The 13148-nt window shown below is 56.7% G+C and overlaps 1 protein-coding gene across 1 annotated transcript; it reads left to right on the top strand.

The window, feature by feature from the left end:
* The first annotated feature begins 2774 nt into the window (after window positions 1–2774).
* On the top strand, window positions 2775–4319 carry LOC135308355 (PHD finger protein 7-like). Its single transcript, XM_064433294.1, is given in 7 exon segments — window positions 2775–2817; window positions 3144–3235; window positions 3349–3421; window positions 3592–3832; window positions 3909–4076; window positions 4078–4125; window positions 4127–4319. Coding segments are annotated over 7 exon segments (858 nt in total).
* Window positions 4320–13148: the final 8829 nt, after the last annotated feature.

Here is a 13148-nt window from a genome sequence, read left to right as displayed (position 1 = left end):
GAGCCGGTGCAATGCCAGGGAATGCCTTTAGCCAGTGAAAGAGACGCTCCAAAGTTTCCCTCATTTTGCCTCACGACCGTCGCCAGAACGGAGACCGGGACCGCTGAAGACCCTGACTGGAGGTCTGGCCTGGCTGAGGTGGATGCTTGCCAAGGGATTGTTTGCAGCTGGGTCTGCACTGCAGCCATAGTTTCCTGCTTCCAGCAGGGCCTGCCAAGGAGCGACTCGCCCCCTATGCTTGCGCCTGCTTGGCAGCAATGGCCCATGAATTTCCCCACCTGTCGGCCAAATGAACTTTCAGGGGTAACTTTGGTGGTCCCCCATGGAAAACCTTTCATCTGTTTCACTATCACTGTGACAAAGGGAGATTGAAGCCCCCTCCCAAGGACTGAGACTGACACCCCTATTATCCTAAATGTGGCGGGAGGGGCTGGCCTGGTCAAAGCAAGATGCTTGCCCAGGTGTGGTTGTTGGCCCAAGAAAACAATGGCTCTCGTTCACTTCTGAGAACATGGACTTTCTGCACCCGTTCTCAGTACCCGTTCTCCCTCAACGATTTCAATAAACTTAGGCTTTATTGTATCTGTTTCTCCTCGGCAATTTCAAGACCTGTTTCTCCCCCTAGGCAAAGGACTATAATAGATGCCTGAGTTAACCAGGACATTGAGATCCTCCCTGACCGGAAAAGGCAAATTTCCCATTGACTGCACCACCAGGCTTTTGTCTCTACATTTGGTAGTTATACCTCCTTTCTCTGTCCCTCTCTCTCTCTTTATCTTTTATCTCTTTTCTAATCCCTATATTGCATTTGCTGTGGTCATTCAATAAAAGGTGAATTTGTTTTGACCAATACTGAAATCCCCTCCGTGTTGTTTTTGCACTCTGAGATCAGTTAATGAACCATCACGACCCCCCACTCGCTCCAGCGGATCCTGACACCCAGGAGGGAGGGAGGAGGCAGAGGAAGAGGCTTGAGTTGGGAAGCTGCACCCGGGACTCTGCAGGGAACCCGGCAAGAGCTCCAAGCAGAAAGAACCAGAAGAGCTTGGCCGGACAATCCCGTGCCGTGGACTTTGTGTCCTCCGTGCCAGGAACCCGTTGGCTTCTCCAAGCCCTGGGCACTGCTCTGGTGCAGCTCCTGCGAGTTACACACAGACACAGAGCTACCTGCTCTGTCTCAACCCTCTTCAGCACTGGACAGCAGGACACAGTAACATGTTGTCTTCAGTACACGATCTAATTATTAAAAGTCCTCCAGAGAAGCAGCCCACATTCAAAGCATACAGGGAAAAAACCCCAAACCCTGGTGCAAACCTTGAATTGACTCTAGAACCGTGTTCCTCCTCAGAAACACCGGCTAAACTTTAGGCCAATGCTTTTTCCTGCTAGATCTTTGAAAGGATTTCAAAAGTTTTGTTGTTTGGTAACTTCTTCAAGCAACAAACAGGAAACATTTCTGATTTCTAAAAGAAGATTTATTGGTTTGTTTTCACTTTCTTTTTGGAATCCTTACGCTTCACCTGGCATTCCAGAAAATCATGAAAATCCAACATAATAGTAGGGGAAGTTCCTGAATTCACTGTTTGTCGCAAAGCCTTCCTTTGCATACACACGAGGAACTGGTCCTGTACCATAAGGAGAGGCAGTGGTTTCCCTGACTGGACATCACAAGATGACGTTATACACTCCACTGTGCTGAAACACTTCTGTTGCCTGGTAATTACAAAGCCTCAAGCTCTTCTAGAGGCTTTCCCTGGTGCAACTTCATGAGCTCCCTCTCTGCTCAACTCTCGAGCCTGTCCAGCTCTCACGGAAGGGCAGCACAGCCTTGTGGAGCATCAGCCCCTGCTCCCGGTTCTGTCCCATCAGCAAACGTGCTGAGGGAGCGCTCCGTCCCTTCTGCCAGGTCACTGGGGAATAAGGCAAACAAGGCTGGCCCCAGCACGGCCCACTGAGCTCACAGCTACCTGAGTTTGCAGCTCCACTGTGCACTTCTCTACCCCACTGTCCCTGAGCTGCCTCAGGAGCGCCACAAGGGAGGCAGGGACAAAGGCTTGCTGAAGTCCCGGCTGACAAGGGCCACCGCTCTGCCCTCACAAACCCAGCCAGTCACTGCAGCAGCAGAGGTGGCTATCAGATTGGTCAAGCACGGTTTCCATTTCGTGTTATCCCACAGGCTTAGAGATGACATCCAAGAGGAGCTGTTCTCGTCACCTTTCTGAAAACGGAGCTGAGGCTGATGGGCCTGCAGTTTCCTGGCTCCTACTTGGTGTCCTTTTGGAAGATTGCAGTGATGACGGCTTTCCTCCACTGCTCGTGCCTGTCTCTGGGGGTATCACCTTCCCTGATCTGCTGGCAGAGCGCCCTGCGCCAGAGGCAGGAGCAGAGATTTCCCTTGGCCCCAAAAGGGAAGGCTGGGCTCAGGCCGTGTGTCAGTGCAAACTGAAATCAGCAGGAGAAGGCAGGGCAGGGACGTTGCTGCCCAGGGACCACAGGGGCCCCACATCTCGGGGCTCTGGGCCTGTGCTGCACGCTCACCTGCCTCTCCTTTCCCAGAATCAGCGGAGGAACATCCAGAGGAGACTGGGTTGTTCCTCGACGTGACTGATGGGAGGAGAAGGTGGACAGGAGCCGGGCTCACACAGGGCTGAGCAGGGAGTAGTGCCCTCGTGGCTCTGGGCCTGTTCTGCCAACTCCGCATACTCTGCTTTCTCCAGCAGAGAGAGATGAACAACACCTGGAGCAGGCCTTGGCATTCCTGGCAGACAGCTGCCATGTCTGACAGGAAGCAGGAGGGCCCTGGTGCCAGGGAGCCAGGTGAGGGCAAAGCAGGCCTGGCACAGCCTGGCCCAAGGGCTCTTGTGGCAGGCAGTGTGGGGCCCAGAGCAGAGGCAGGGGGAGGCAGGAGCTGCTCAGCCATGCCGGGGCTGGGAGCCTCCCTCCTCCCCGTGTGGGGCCCAGCTGGGCCAGGGGGCAGCTCCTGGGACAGCCGTGCCCGCAATGGCCCCTGCTCTGCAAGGCCTCCAGCCCTGCCCCTCAGGCAGGCAGGCAGGGACAGAGCAGCCCTTGGGGCCGATGCTGCTGCAGGCTAAGAGCCCCGCAGAGGTGCTCATGCCCGCTGCCACTGGCTCTGTCCCCTGCAGCATGCATGCTGTGTCACTGTGTGGAGGCTGACCCGGACACCTGCGGTGACAAAGTGGACAAGTGCGGGCTCTGTGCCCACATCTTTTGCATGGTGCGTGGCTGCGGGTGCTCCCTCCACCACTGCAATGGGCAGTTCCTGCCAATCTCTCCTCATCAGCTCCTTCCCTTTGCTGCAGTTTTTTGCCACTCTGCTTTTTCGCCGAGGGAAAAAACGTCTTGGATTCATGGGCTTTCTCCCTCGAGATATCCAAATTGCAGTGTGGCGGCAGCACAGAAGGTGAGAGCCTGACAAGAGCAGGGAGATTTGTGCTAGGCAAGGTTTGCCATAGCTTAGCCCAGGCTGCACCAAAGCAAGGCTGGCCCAACAGCTGGCTCTGGGACAAAGTCTGGCTCGCAGCAGCTCTGGCACAGAGGCTCTGGCACAGGAGCCTCCTCCCTCCTCCCCAGGCGGCTCTGTGGGCTGGGACCCAGCAGTGGCCGCATCCTGCGCCCTGCCCGGAGCCGCGGGGCTGCCAGGGGAGGCCCCGAGGCTGCTGCTGATGGGGCTGCTTGGCTCTTTCCAGCGCTGCTGCGTCTGTGGCCAGAGCGGGGCAACCATCAAGTGCTGCAAGGAGGACTGCGAGAGATGGTTCCACCTGCCCTGTGCCAAGGAGGACGGCTCTGTCAATCAGTACATCACTCCATACAGGTACCTCCTCTCCGCTTCTGGCCACCACTGGCCAGGGATCCAGCACTTCTCACTTTGCCATCCATTTTTCCCCCAGCTCTTACTGTCCCCAGCACTGTCCAGAGCAGGAGGTGCAGGCAACTCCAGAGCTGGGCACCGATTGCCCCATCTGCATGGAGCCGCTGGAGGATAGGAAGACCTTTGAAACCATGGTGTGCCCAACGTGCAAAAGAGCCTGGTTCCACAGGGACTGCATCCAGGTCGGATCCCTCCCCTCAGTCCTGGGGCGCAGCAGGTGCTCAGCAGCACCTGGGCCTGGCTCACACTGCATGTGTTTGCCCTGCAGGGACAGGCCATGCGCGCTGGTCTTGCGTGCCTCCACTGCCCCCTGTGCAGAGATGGTGTGGGTTTCGTTGCCGAAATGCTCATCTTGGGGATCAGAGTTGGTGTCCTTCTGCCTGGCTCACAAGACAGGAGGGTACAGATGCTATGTCAGGCCATGTCTTAGCAGTCCTGGCCCTGCCCTGTCCCATGACTCTGGGCTTCAGCTTCACGCATATCCTGGAAAAGCGCTGGAGGAAAAGCAGGGACACCCTGGACCTCCATGAGGAGAGGGCAGCAGAAACTCATCAGGTTTTCCTTTCTCCATCAGACATCCGACATGGGAGGACAACGATGCCTTTGCTGATCTAGGAGAGAGGCACAGCACGTGCAATGCCAGGGAATGCCTTTACCCTGGAGGCAGGGAGGAGGCAGAGCATGAGGGGTAAGTTGGGAAGCTGCACCCGGGGCTCTGCAGGGAAACCATATCTCAGCAAGGGCTCAAAGAGGGAAGAACTTGCAAGAGCTTGGCCAGACAACCACATGCTGGGACACTTTGTCCTCAGTGCCATAAGCCTCTTTGCCTCCCCAGGCCCTGGCAATTGCTCCGGTGCTCCTCCTGTGCTGCTGAGGGCACCCACAGGCGCTGCTCTGGCCTGAGAAATAAGACATACATATGGGAGTGTGACAGCTGTGCTGGTCTTGGAACGTGTATGAGTCAAAGCCCCCGGTGTCCCTGGGCTGGGGGCAGTGCCCAGGCTGGCCTTGTCAGAGCCCGTGTGCTCCTGAAGGCATGGAGGTACTGCTCTGGCCTGGGCTGCCTTGGGCCTGGGGGGCCATTGACATTCCTGCTTGCCCTTACAGCCTCCAGGTGCCGCGCTGCTGTCCGTGTTCTCTCTACTCCCCCGAGCAGGGGAGGAGACCACACCGGCCAAGCTGTGGCGTCCGGGGAGCGCCTCAGCAGAAGGCAGCCGTGGGCAGCAGGGGGCAGCAGGAAGGCGAAATAAGAAAAGTGGGACTCTTCTCGGGGGCAAAGTCCAGAAGTTTCTTGTCTCCAGGAGAGTCAGCCGAGAAAAGACCCAGATCAGGGGAATACATTGATATGTAAAGGGGGTGGAACAATAGGGCAGGAACAATACAGAAACCTACCAGGGAGAACTCAGGCGGGAACAAAATCATGACTGGCATACCAGCTGGCAAATAGGGAGGATAGGAAGGAGGGACTCTTGTTCCTGATCCAATCACCCACTGACAAGGGGAGAACTTTCTGGAAGAACGGGAGGAGCCAGTGGGTGACAGACAGGAACTCAGGGAGGGATTAACAGAGGGTATCCAGGAGAACAGGGGAGGAGACAATAAATTGACAGCTCTCAGCTGGTAAGGAGGGGTTGCTAGGGAGAGGGTGGAATCCCAGGACCGAACCATTTACAGAGACGGGAGTAACAGAAGAAACCAATTGAACAATGCACCACAACATCGCACCACAATATCCAGGGATGAGCCAGAGCTCAGCAGCCCCAGCCTGCTCAGTCAGGACAGGAATCTGATCATGGCTCCTCAGAATCCCAGGACATCAGGCCCAGCTCCGGCACGCCGGTGCCATCGGGGCTGGCTCCCCCATCTCCATCTCCAGAGACCGGCAGCTGAAACAGCCAGCATCACAGCAGTCACTGCCATCTTCCTTGCTGGACACCAGCAGCCCCAGCAGATCAAGGCCAACATACAGCAGCTCCCCGGACCCTGAGGACAGGCTCCATTCCAGATGTGCTGGGCCTGACCGCAGGCGAAACAGCTCTGGCTCACAAGGTCAGGACCCAAATCAACCTGTCCGAACGAGGAGTCGCTGTAACAGGAGCAGCAGGACAACATCAAGGGCTGAGAGGCCGCGGCAAAGGGAGACACCTCCACGGACATCCCCCAGACACAGCCGCTCCCGGCAGCAGAGTTGGGCCCAGAGTCCACCTGCTCGGTCGAGGTGTGACAGCAGTAGCAGGACAGGAGTGAGGCCTGAGAGACCCAGGAAAAGGGAGACACCTCCAAGGACATCCCCCAGACGCAGCTGCTCCCACCAGCAGACATGGACCCAGAGTCCATGTGTCCGGTCCACGCATGACAGCAGCAGCAGCAGGACAGGGCCGAGGGCTGAGCAGCCCAGGCAAAGGGAGACACCTCCACAGACATCCCCCAGACACAGCCGCTCCTGTCAGCAGGGATGGGCCCAGAGTCCACGTGTCCGGTCCAGGCGTGACAGCAGCAGCAGGACCGGAGCGAGGCCTGAGAGACCCAGGCAAAGGGAGACACCTCCACGGACATCCCCCAGACACAGCCGCTCCCGGCAGGAGGGTCGGGCCCAGAGTCCACGTGTCCGGTCCAGGAGTCGGCGTGAGAGCCGCAGCAGCAGGACAGGGCCGAGGGCTGAGAGGCCCCGTTTGAGGGAGACATGGTCAGGGACGTCCCCCAGACGCAGCCGGTCCCGCCTGCAGCGCTGGGCTTCGGATCCACCTGTGCAGTCCAGGAGTGGGCAGGACAGCAGCAGGAGGACAGCAGCGCGTGCTGAGAGTCCAAGGCGCAGGGGGACACCGTCGGGGACGTCCCGCAGGAGCAGCCGCTCCCGCCAGCGACGTCGGGCCTCAAGTGGCACCTCCAACAGCAGCACATAGCGCCATCTTTTCTTTCTAGCCCATGGGTTCGCTGCCAGAAGTGAAGGTGAGAACGGTCAGCACAGGGCCCCTGAGATTTGCAGGTCTGTGAGAAAACCCTGTTAGCTCTTGACATTTCTACCGGCAGGAAAGAGGTCTGTGCTAAATATCTTGATTTCTGTGTAACCCAGTATTCAGTGACAAGTCCCTTAACGATGTGGCTAATGGAAAAGGACTCTTGTTCCTGCCTTTAGACTCCAACCTCAGATGTTTCCCCACTGCTTAGCCTTGAAAGTGAACCACTCCTTAATGGGCTTGGATCCGGTTAGGGAGACATTCAGAGCAAGGTGGCTCTTGCGGTAGCTGTCTTTGGAAAGGACGTGTGCTATGTTGCTATCCTTGAGCAATCTCCTTTCAGAAAAGCCAAAAGGAAGAAGAAAGAAGAGAGTGAGACACTGTCTCAAGTGTCTGAAGAAAACAATTCCAATGTTGCTGCTGATTTGAAAGACTTGATTGGACTTTCAAAGAACAAAGCAGAAAAGACTGTGGAAATAACCTGGGACAAAGAGGACGCACAGGACTCTGGCCCAGATGACCATTTGAGACCCTTGCCTGAGACGGATGCAGCTCGGGAGTGGAGTGCTTTCAAGTTTTCCTGCTTTGGAGACACAGAGCAGTTGGGCATTAAAGAAGGTAACAGCAGAACCCTTCGAACAGTGCCATTGCTAAGGAACAGCTTCTGGCAGGCACTGTAGAGCAATAGGGTGTAATGAAGGTCAGGATCCAGGGGATTTTCAGCAGCAGAAGTCAGGAATTAGGCAGCAGCATTTTGATCTTCATTTCAGCTTGCCAAGGCTGAGGCAGATTCATGAGAGGTACCTGATGCTTGTGTTTCAGGAATTCGGGAAGGCTTGCTTTGAGAAGGCATTGGGTACTTTGCAAAATGGTGGAAAAGCTTGTTGTCATGCCCTGAATTCCTCAAAGAGGGAAAAAGGTAACATACCAGTCATGTAGGCAGTGTTTTGGAGCTGGGGCTGAGGCTCTCGAGGCCTGGGGACATCAGGGAGCTCCAGTTCTGACTGGCCAGGCTGGGGCCATTGAGCTCGGGCTCAGGCCTGGTGGCTGTAAGGGCAAGCAGGAATGTCAAGGGTGGCCCAGGCCCGGGCCGGGCCAGAGCAGAGCGGTGCCCCCAGCCCTCCAGGGGCGGACGGGCTCTGCCAAGGCCAGCCTGGGCACTGCCCCCAGCCCAGGGACAGGCGGGTGCTTTGCCCCAGAGCCGTGCCCAGAGCAGCAGAGCTGTCACAGCCCCAGCTGGTTCTGGCCGCTGTGAGGCCCGAGCAGCGCCCGTGGGTGCCCTGGGCAGGGCCGGAGCGGCACAGGAGCAGTTGCCAGGGCCTGGGGAAGCACAGGGCTCAGCCTCCTCACGGTGACACAGCATGCATGCGGCAGGGGACAGAGCCAGTGGCAGTGGGCATGAGCACCTCTGCGGGGCTCTTAGCCTGCAGCAGCATTGGCCCCAAGGGCTGCTCTGTCCCTGCCTGCCTGCCTGCCTGCCTGAGGGGCAGGGCTGGAGGCCTTGCAGAGCAGGGGCCATTGCGGTCACGGCTGTCCCAGGAGCTGCCCCCTGGCCCAGCTGGGCCTCACACGGGGAGGAGGGAGGCTCCCAGCCCTGGCATGGCTGAGCAGCTCCTGCCTCCCCCTGCCTCTGCTCTGGGCCCCACACTGCCTGCCACAAGAGCCCCTGGGCCAGGCTGTGCCAGGCCTGCTTTGTCCTCACCTGGCTCCCTGGCACCAGGGCCCTCCTGCTTCATGTCAGACATGGCAGCTGTCTGCCTGGAATACAACAGTCTCCTCCAGGTGTTGTTCCTCTCTCTGTCTGTGGGACAAAGCCGAGTGTGTGGGGAGTTGGCAGAACAGGCCCAGAGCCACGAGGGCACTACTCCCTGCTCAGCCCTGCGTGAGCCCTGCTCCTGTCCGCCTTATCCTCCTGTCAGTCACGTGGAGGAACAACCCAGTCTCATCTGGATATTCCTCCGCTGATTCTGGGAAGGGAGAGGCAGGTGAGCCTGCAGCACAGGCCCAGAGCCCCGAGGTGTGGGGCCCCTGTGGTCCCTGGGCAGCCACGTCCATGCCCTACCTTCTCCTGCCGTTGTCAGGTCGCACTGACACACGGCCTGAGCGCGGCCTTCCCTTTTGGAGCCGTGCTCGCACGGGTCAAAATGGCCACTCTGACATCAGCATCATGCACCCACAATTGGGGCAGCCATGGCCTCAGGTCCCTGGCAACCACTTGTGGCAGCCCCCTTGGGAACCGAGGCTCTGAGATGGCTCCGATCCTTTGGTCAGCAGGGAACCAGGGCAGGGACTCCTGCAGCAAGTGCAGGGTCAAATGCCAGGCCCTGGGGCAGCCATCGAGGGTGGGACTGTAGGCAGGAAGCTGCTGTTCAGGCACTGCCACTGCAGGACTCTGGCCCTGGCCATGGGAAATCTCTGCTCCTGCCCCTGGCAGTCGGTTGCCCAGAGAGCCGGTGCAGAGTCTCCTGCACTGCAGAGATTCAGACCCTCCTCTGGGGGATCCAACTTTTTCCTGCACCTGTTTGGAGAAGACTAAGATGAACATGATTTGATGCTGCTGCGGATCACCACTGGGAACAGGAGCTAAACCTGGAGACCACCACAGCTGCCTCCACACCTCACTTATCCCGTCATCCATCAATTAACAACTTTGACATTGCTTATAAATGGAAAAGTTAGCATTAAGCTTCTTTAGAAGCGTCATCGTTTATACTGGCTCAGTGGAAACACAGAAAACTCCATGAGAATTTTCAGTGTACATCTGACAGGAGAGCTTGCAACAGTCCTCGACTCGGAAGTCAAATGAAGGAGCATGCTTTTCCCCCAGGAAAGGAACTCTCCCAGTTTGGTCCATGCTTTCCTACTAGCAAAAATATTTTTAAAAAATCAAGAAGAGAAGCACAAACAATTCTTGTCGATTTTTCTCATTCATGTCTCTGCAAACATGCTCCTGGAAATCCAGGTCCGTGACTTCTAGAACAATCAGGGGCATCCCGGGGAAACAGGGCAAGGGTTGACAAGCAGGGACACCCTGCACCTGCCTGATGCTGGGGCAGCAGGAGTTCATGCACTTTCCTGTCTCCATGGGAGAGCCACCTTGGGCGGAAGGTGATGCCTTCACTGATCTAGGAGGGAGGCAGAGCCGGTGCAATGCCAGGGAATGCCTTTAGCCAGTGAAAGAGACGCTCCAAAGTTTCCCTCATTTTGCCTCACGACCGTCGCCAGAACAGAGACCGGGACCACTGAAGACCCTGACTGGAGGTCTGGCCTGGCTGAGGTGGATGCTTGCCAAGGGATTGTTTGCAGCTGGGTCTGCACTGCAGCCATGGTTTACTGCTTCTAGCAGGGCCTGCCAAGGAGCGACTCGCCCCCTATGCTTGCGCCTGCTTGGCAGCAATGGCCCATGAATTTCCCCACCTGTCGGCCAAATGAACTTTCAGGGGTTACTTTGATGGTCCCCCATGGAAAACTTTTCATCTGTTTCACTATCACTGTGACAAAGCGAGATTGAAGCCCCCTCCCAAGGACTGAGACTGACACCTCTATTATCCTACACGTGGTGGGGGGGGGCTGGCCTGGTCAAAGCAAGATGCTTGCCCAGGTGTGGTCGTTGGCCCAAGAAAACAACGGCTCTCGCTCACTGCTGAGAACATGGACTGTCTGCACCCGTTCTCAGTACCCGTTCTCCCTCAACGATTTCAATAAACTTAATCTTTATTGTATCTGTTTTCCCTCGGCAATTTCAAGACCTGTTTCTCCCCCTTGGCAAAGGCCTGTAATAGATGCCTGAGTTAACCAGGACATTGAGATCCTTCCTGACTGGACAAGGCGAATTTCCCACTGACTGCACCACCAGGCTTTTGTCTCTACATTTGGTACTTTACACCCTCTCTCTCTCTGTCTCTCTCTCTTTATATTTATCTCTTTTCTAATCCCTATATTGCATTTGCTGTGGTCATTCTGTAAAAGGTGAATTTGTTTTGATCAATACTGAAATCCCCTCCGTGTTGTTTTTGCACTCTGAGATCAGTTAATGAACCATCACGACCCCGCTCGCTCCAGCAGATCCTGACACCCAGGAGGGAGGGAGGAGGCAGAGGAAGAGGCTTGAGTTGGGAAGCTGCACCCGGGTCTCTGCAGGGAACCCGGCAAGAGCTCCAAGCAGAAGGAGCCAGAAGAGCTTGGCCGGACAATCCTGAGCCATGGACACTTTGTTCTCAGCGCCAGGAACCCGTTGGCTTCTCCAGGCCCTGGGCACTGCTCCGGTGCAGCTCCTGCGAGTTACACACAGACACAGAGCTACCTGCTCTGTCTCAGCCCTCTTCAGCACTGGACAGCAGGACACAGTAACATGTTGTCTTCAGTACACGATCTAATTATTAAAAGTCCTGCAGAGAAGCAGCCCACATTCAAAGCATACAGGCAAAAAACCCCAAACGCTGGTGCAAACCTTGAATTGACTCTAGAACCATGTTCCTGCTCAGAAACACCGGCTAAACTTTAGGCCAATGCTTTTTCCTGCTAGATCTTTGAAAGGATTTCAAAAGTTTTGTTGTTTGGCAACTTCTTCAAGCAACAAACAGGAAACATTTCTGATCTCTAAAAGAAGATTTACTGGTTTGTTTTCACTTTCCTTTTGGAATCCTTACGCTTCACCTGGCATTCCAGAAAATCATGAAAATCCAACATAATAGTAGGGGAAGTTCCTGAATTCACTGTTTGTCGCAAAGCCTTCCTTTGCATACACATGAGGAACTGGTCCTGTACCATAAGGAGACGCAGTGTTTTCCCTGACTGGACATCACAAGATGACGTTATACACTCCACTATGCTGAAACACTTCTGTTGCCTGGTAATTACAAAGCCTCAAGCTCTTCTAGAGGCTTTCCCTGGTGCAACTTCATGAGCTCCCTCTCTGCTCAACTCTCGAGCCTGTCCAGCTCTCACGGAAGGGCAGCACAGCCTTGTGGAGCATCAGCCCCTGCTCCCGGTTCTGTCCCATCAGCAAACGTGCTGAGGGAGCGCTCCGTCCCTTCTGCCAGGTCACTGGGGAATAAGGCAAACAAGGCTGGCCCCAGCACGGCCCCCTGAGCTCACAGCTACCTGAGTTTGCAGCTCCACTGTGCACTTCTCTACCCCACTGTCCCTGAGCTGCCTCAGGAGCGACACAAGGGAGGCAGGGACAAAGGCTTGCTGAAGTCCCGGCTGACAAGGGCCACCGCTCTGCCCTCACAAACCCAGCCAGTCACTGCAGCAGCAGAGGTGGCTATCAGATTGGTCAAGCACGGTTTCCATTTCGTGTTATCCCACAGGCTTAGAGATGACATCCAAGAGGAGCTGTTCTCGTCACCTTTCTGAAAATGGAGCTGAGGCTGATGGGCCTGCAGTTTCCTGGCTCCTACTTGGTGTCCTTTTGGAAGATTGCAGTGATGACGGCTTTCCTCCACTGCTCGTGCCTGTCTCTGGGGGTATCACCTTCCCTGATCTGCTGGCAGAGCGCCCTGCGCCAGAGGCAGGAGCAGAGATTTCCCTTGGCCCCAAAAGGGAAGGCTGGGCTCAGGCCGTGTGTCAGTGCAAACTGAAATCAGCAGGAGAAGGCAGGGCAGGGACGTTGCTGCCCAGGGACCACAGGGGCCCCACATCTCGGGGCTCTGGGCCTGTGCTGCACGCTCACCTGCCTCTCCTTTCCCAGAATCAGCGGAGGAACATCCAGAGGAGACTGGGTTGTTCCTCGACATGACTGACGGGAGGAGAAGGCGGACAGGAGCAGGGCTCACGCAGGGCTGAGCAGGGAGTAGTGTCCTCGTGGCTCTGGGCCTGTTCTGCCAACTCCGCATACTCTGCTTTCTCCAGTAGAGAGAGAGGAACAACACCTGGAGCAGGCCTTGGCATTCCTGGCAGACAGCTGCCATGTCTGACATGAAGCAGGATTGCCCTGGTGCCAGGCAGCCAGGTGAGGGCAAAGCAGGCCTGGCACAGCCTGGCCCAGGGGCTCTTGTGGCAGGCAGTGTGGGGCCCAGAGCAGAGGCAGGGGGAGGCAGGAGCTGCTCAGCCATGCCGGGGCTGGGAGCCTCCCTCCTCCCCGTGTGGGGCCCAGCTGGGCCAGGGGGCAGCTCCTGGGACAGCCGTGACCGCAATGGCCCCTGCTCTGCAAGGCCTCCAGCCCTGCCCCTCAGGCAGGCAGGCAGGCAGGGACAGAGCAGCCCTCGGGGCCGATGCTGCTGCAGGCTAAGAGCCCCGCAGAGGTGCTCATGCCCGCTGCCACTGGCTCTGTCCCCTGCAGCATGCATGCTGTGTCGCCG

This window comes from Passer domesticus, chromosome 9, assembly GCF_036417665.1.
Source record: "Passer domesticus isolate bPasDom1 chromosome 9, bPasDom1.hap1, whole genome shotgun sequence".
In the NCBI taxonomy this organism is placed as follows: domain Eukaryota; kingdom Metazoa; phylum Chordata; class Aves; order Passeriformes; family Passeridae; genus Passer; species Passer domesticus.
This window is presented reverse-complemented; position numbering and strand designations above follow the sequence as displayed.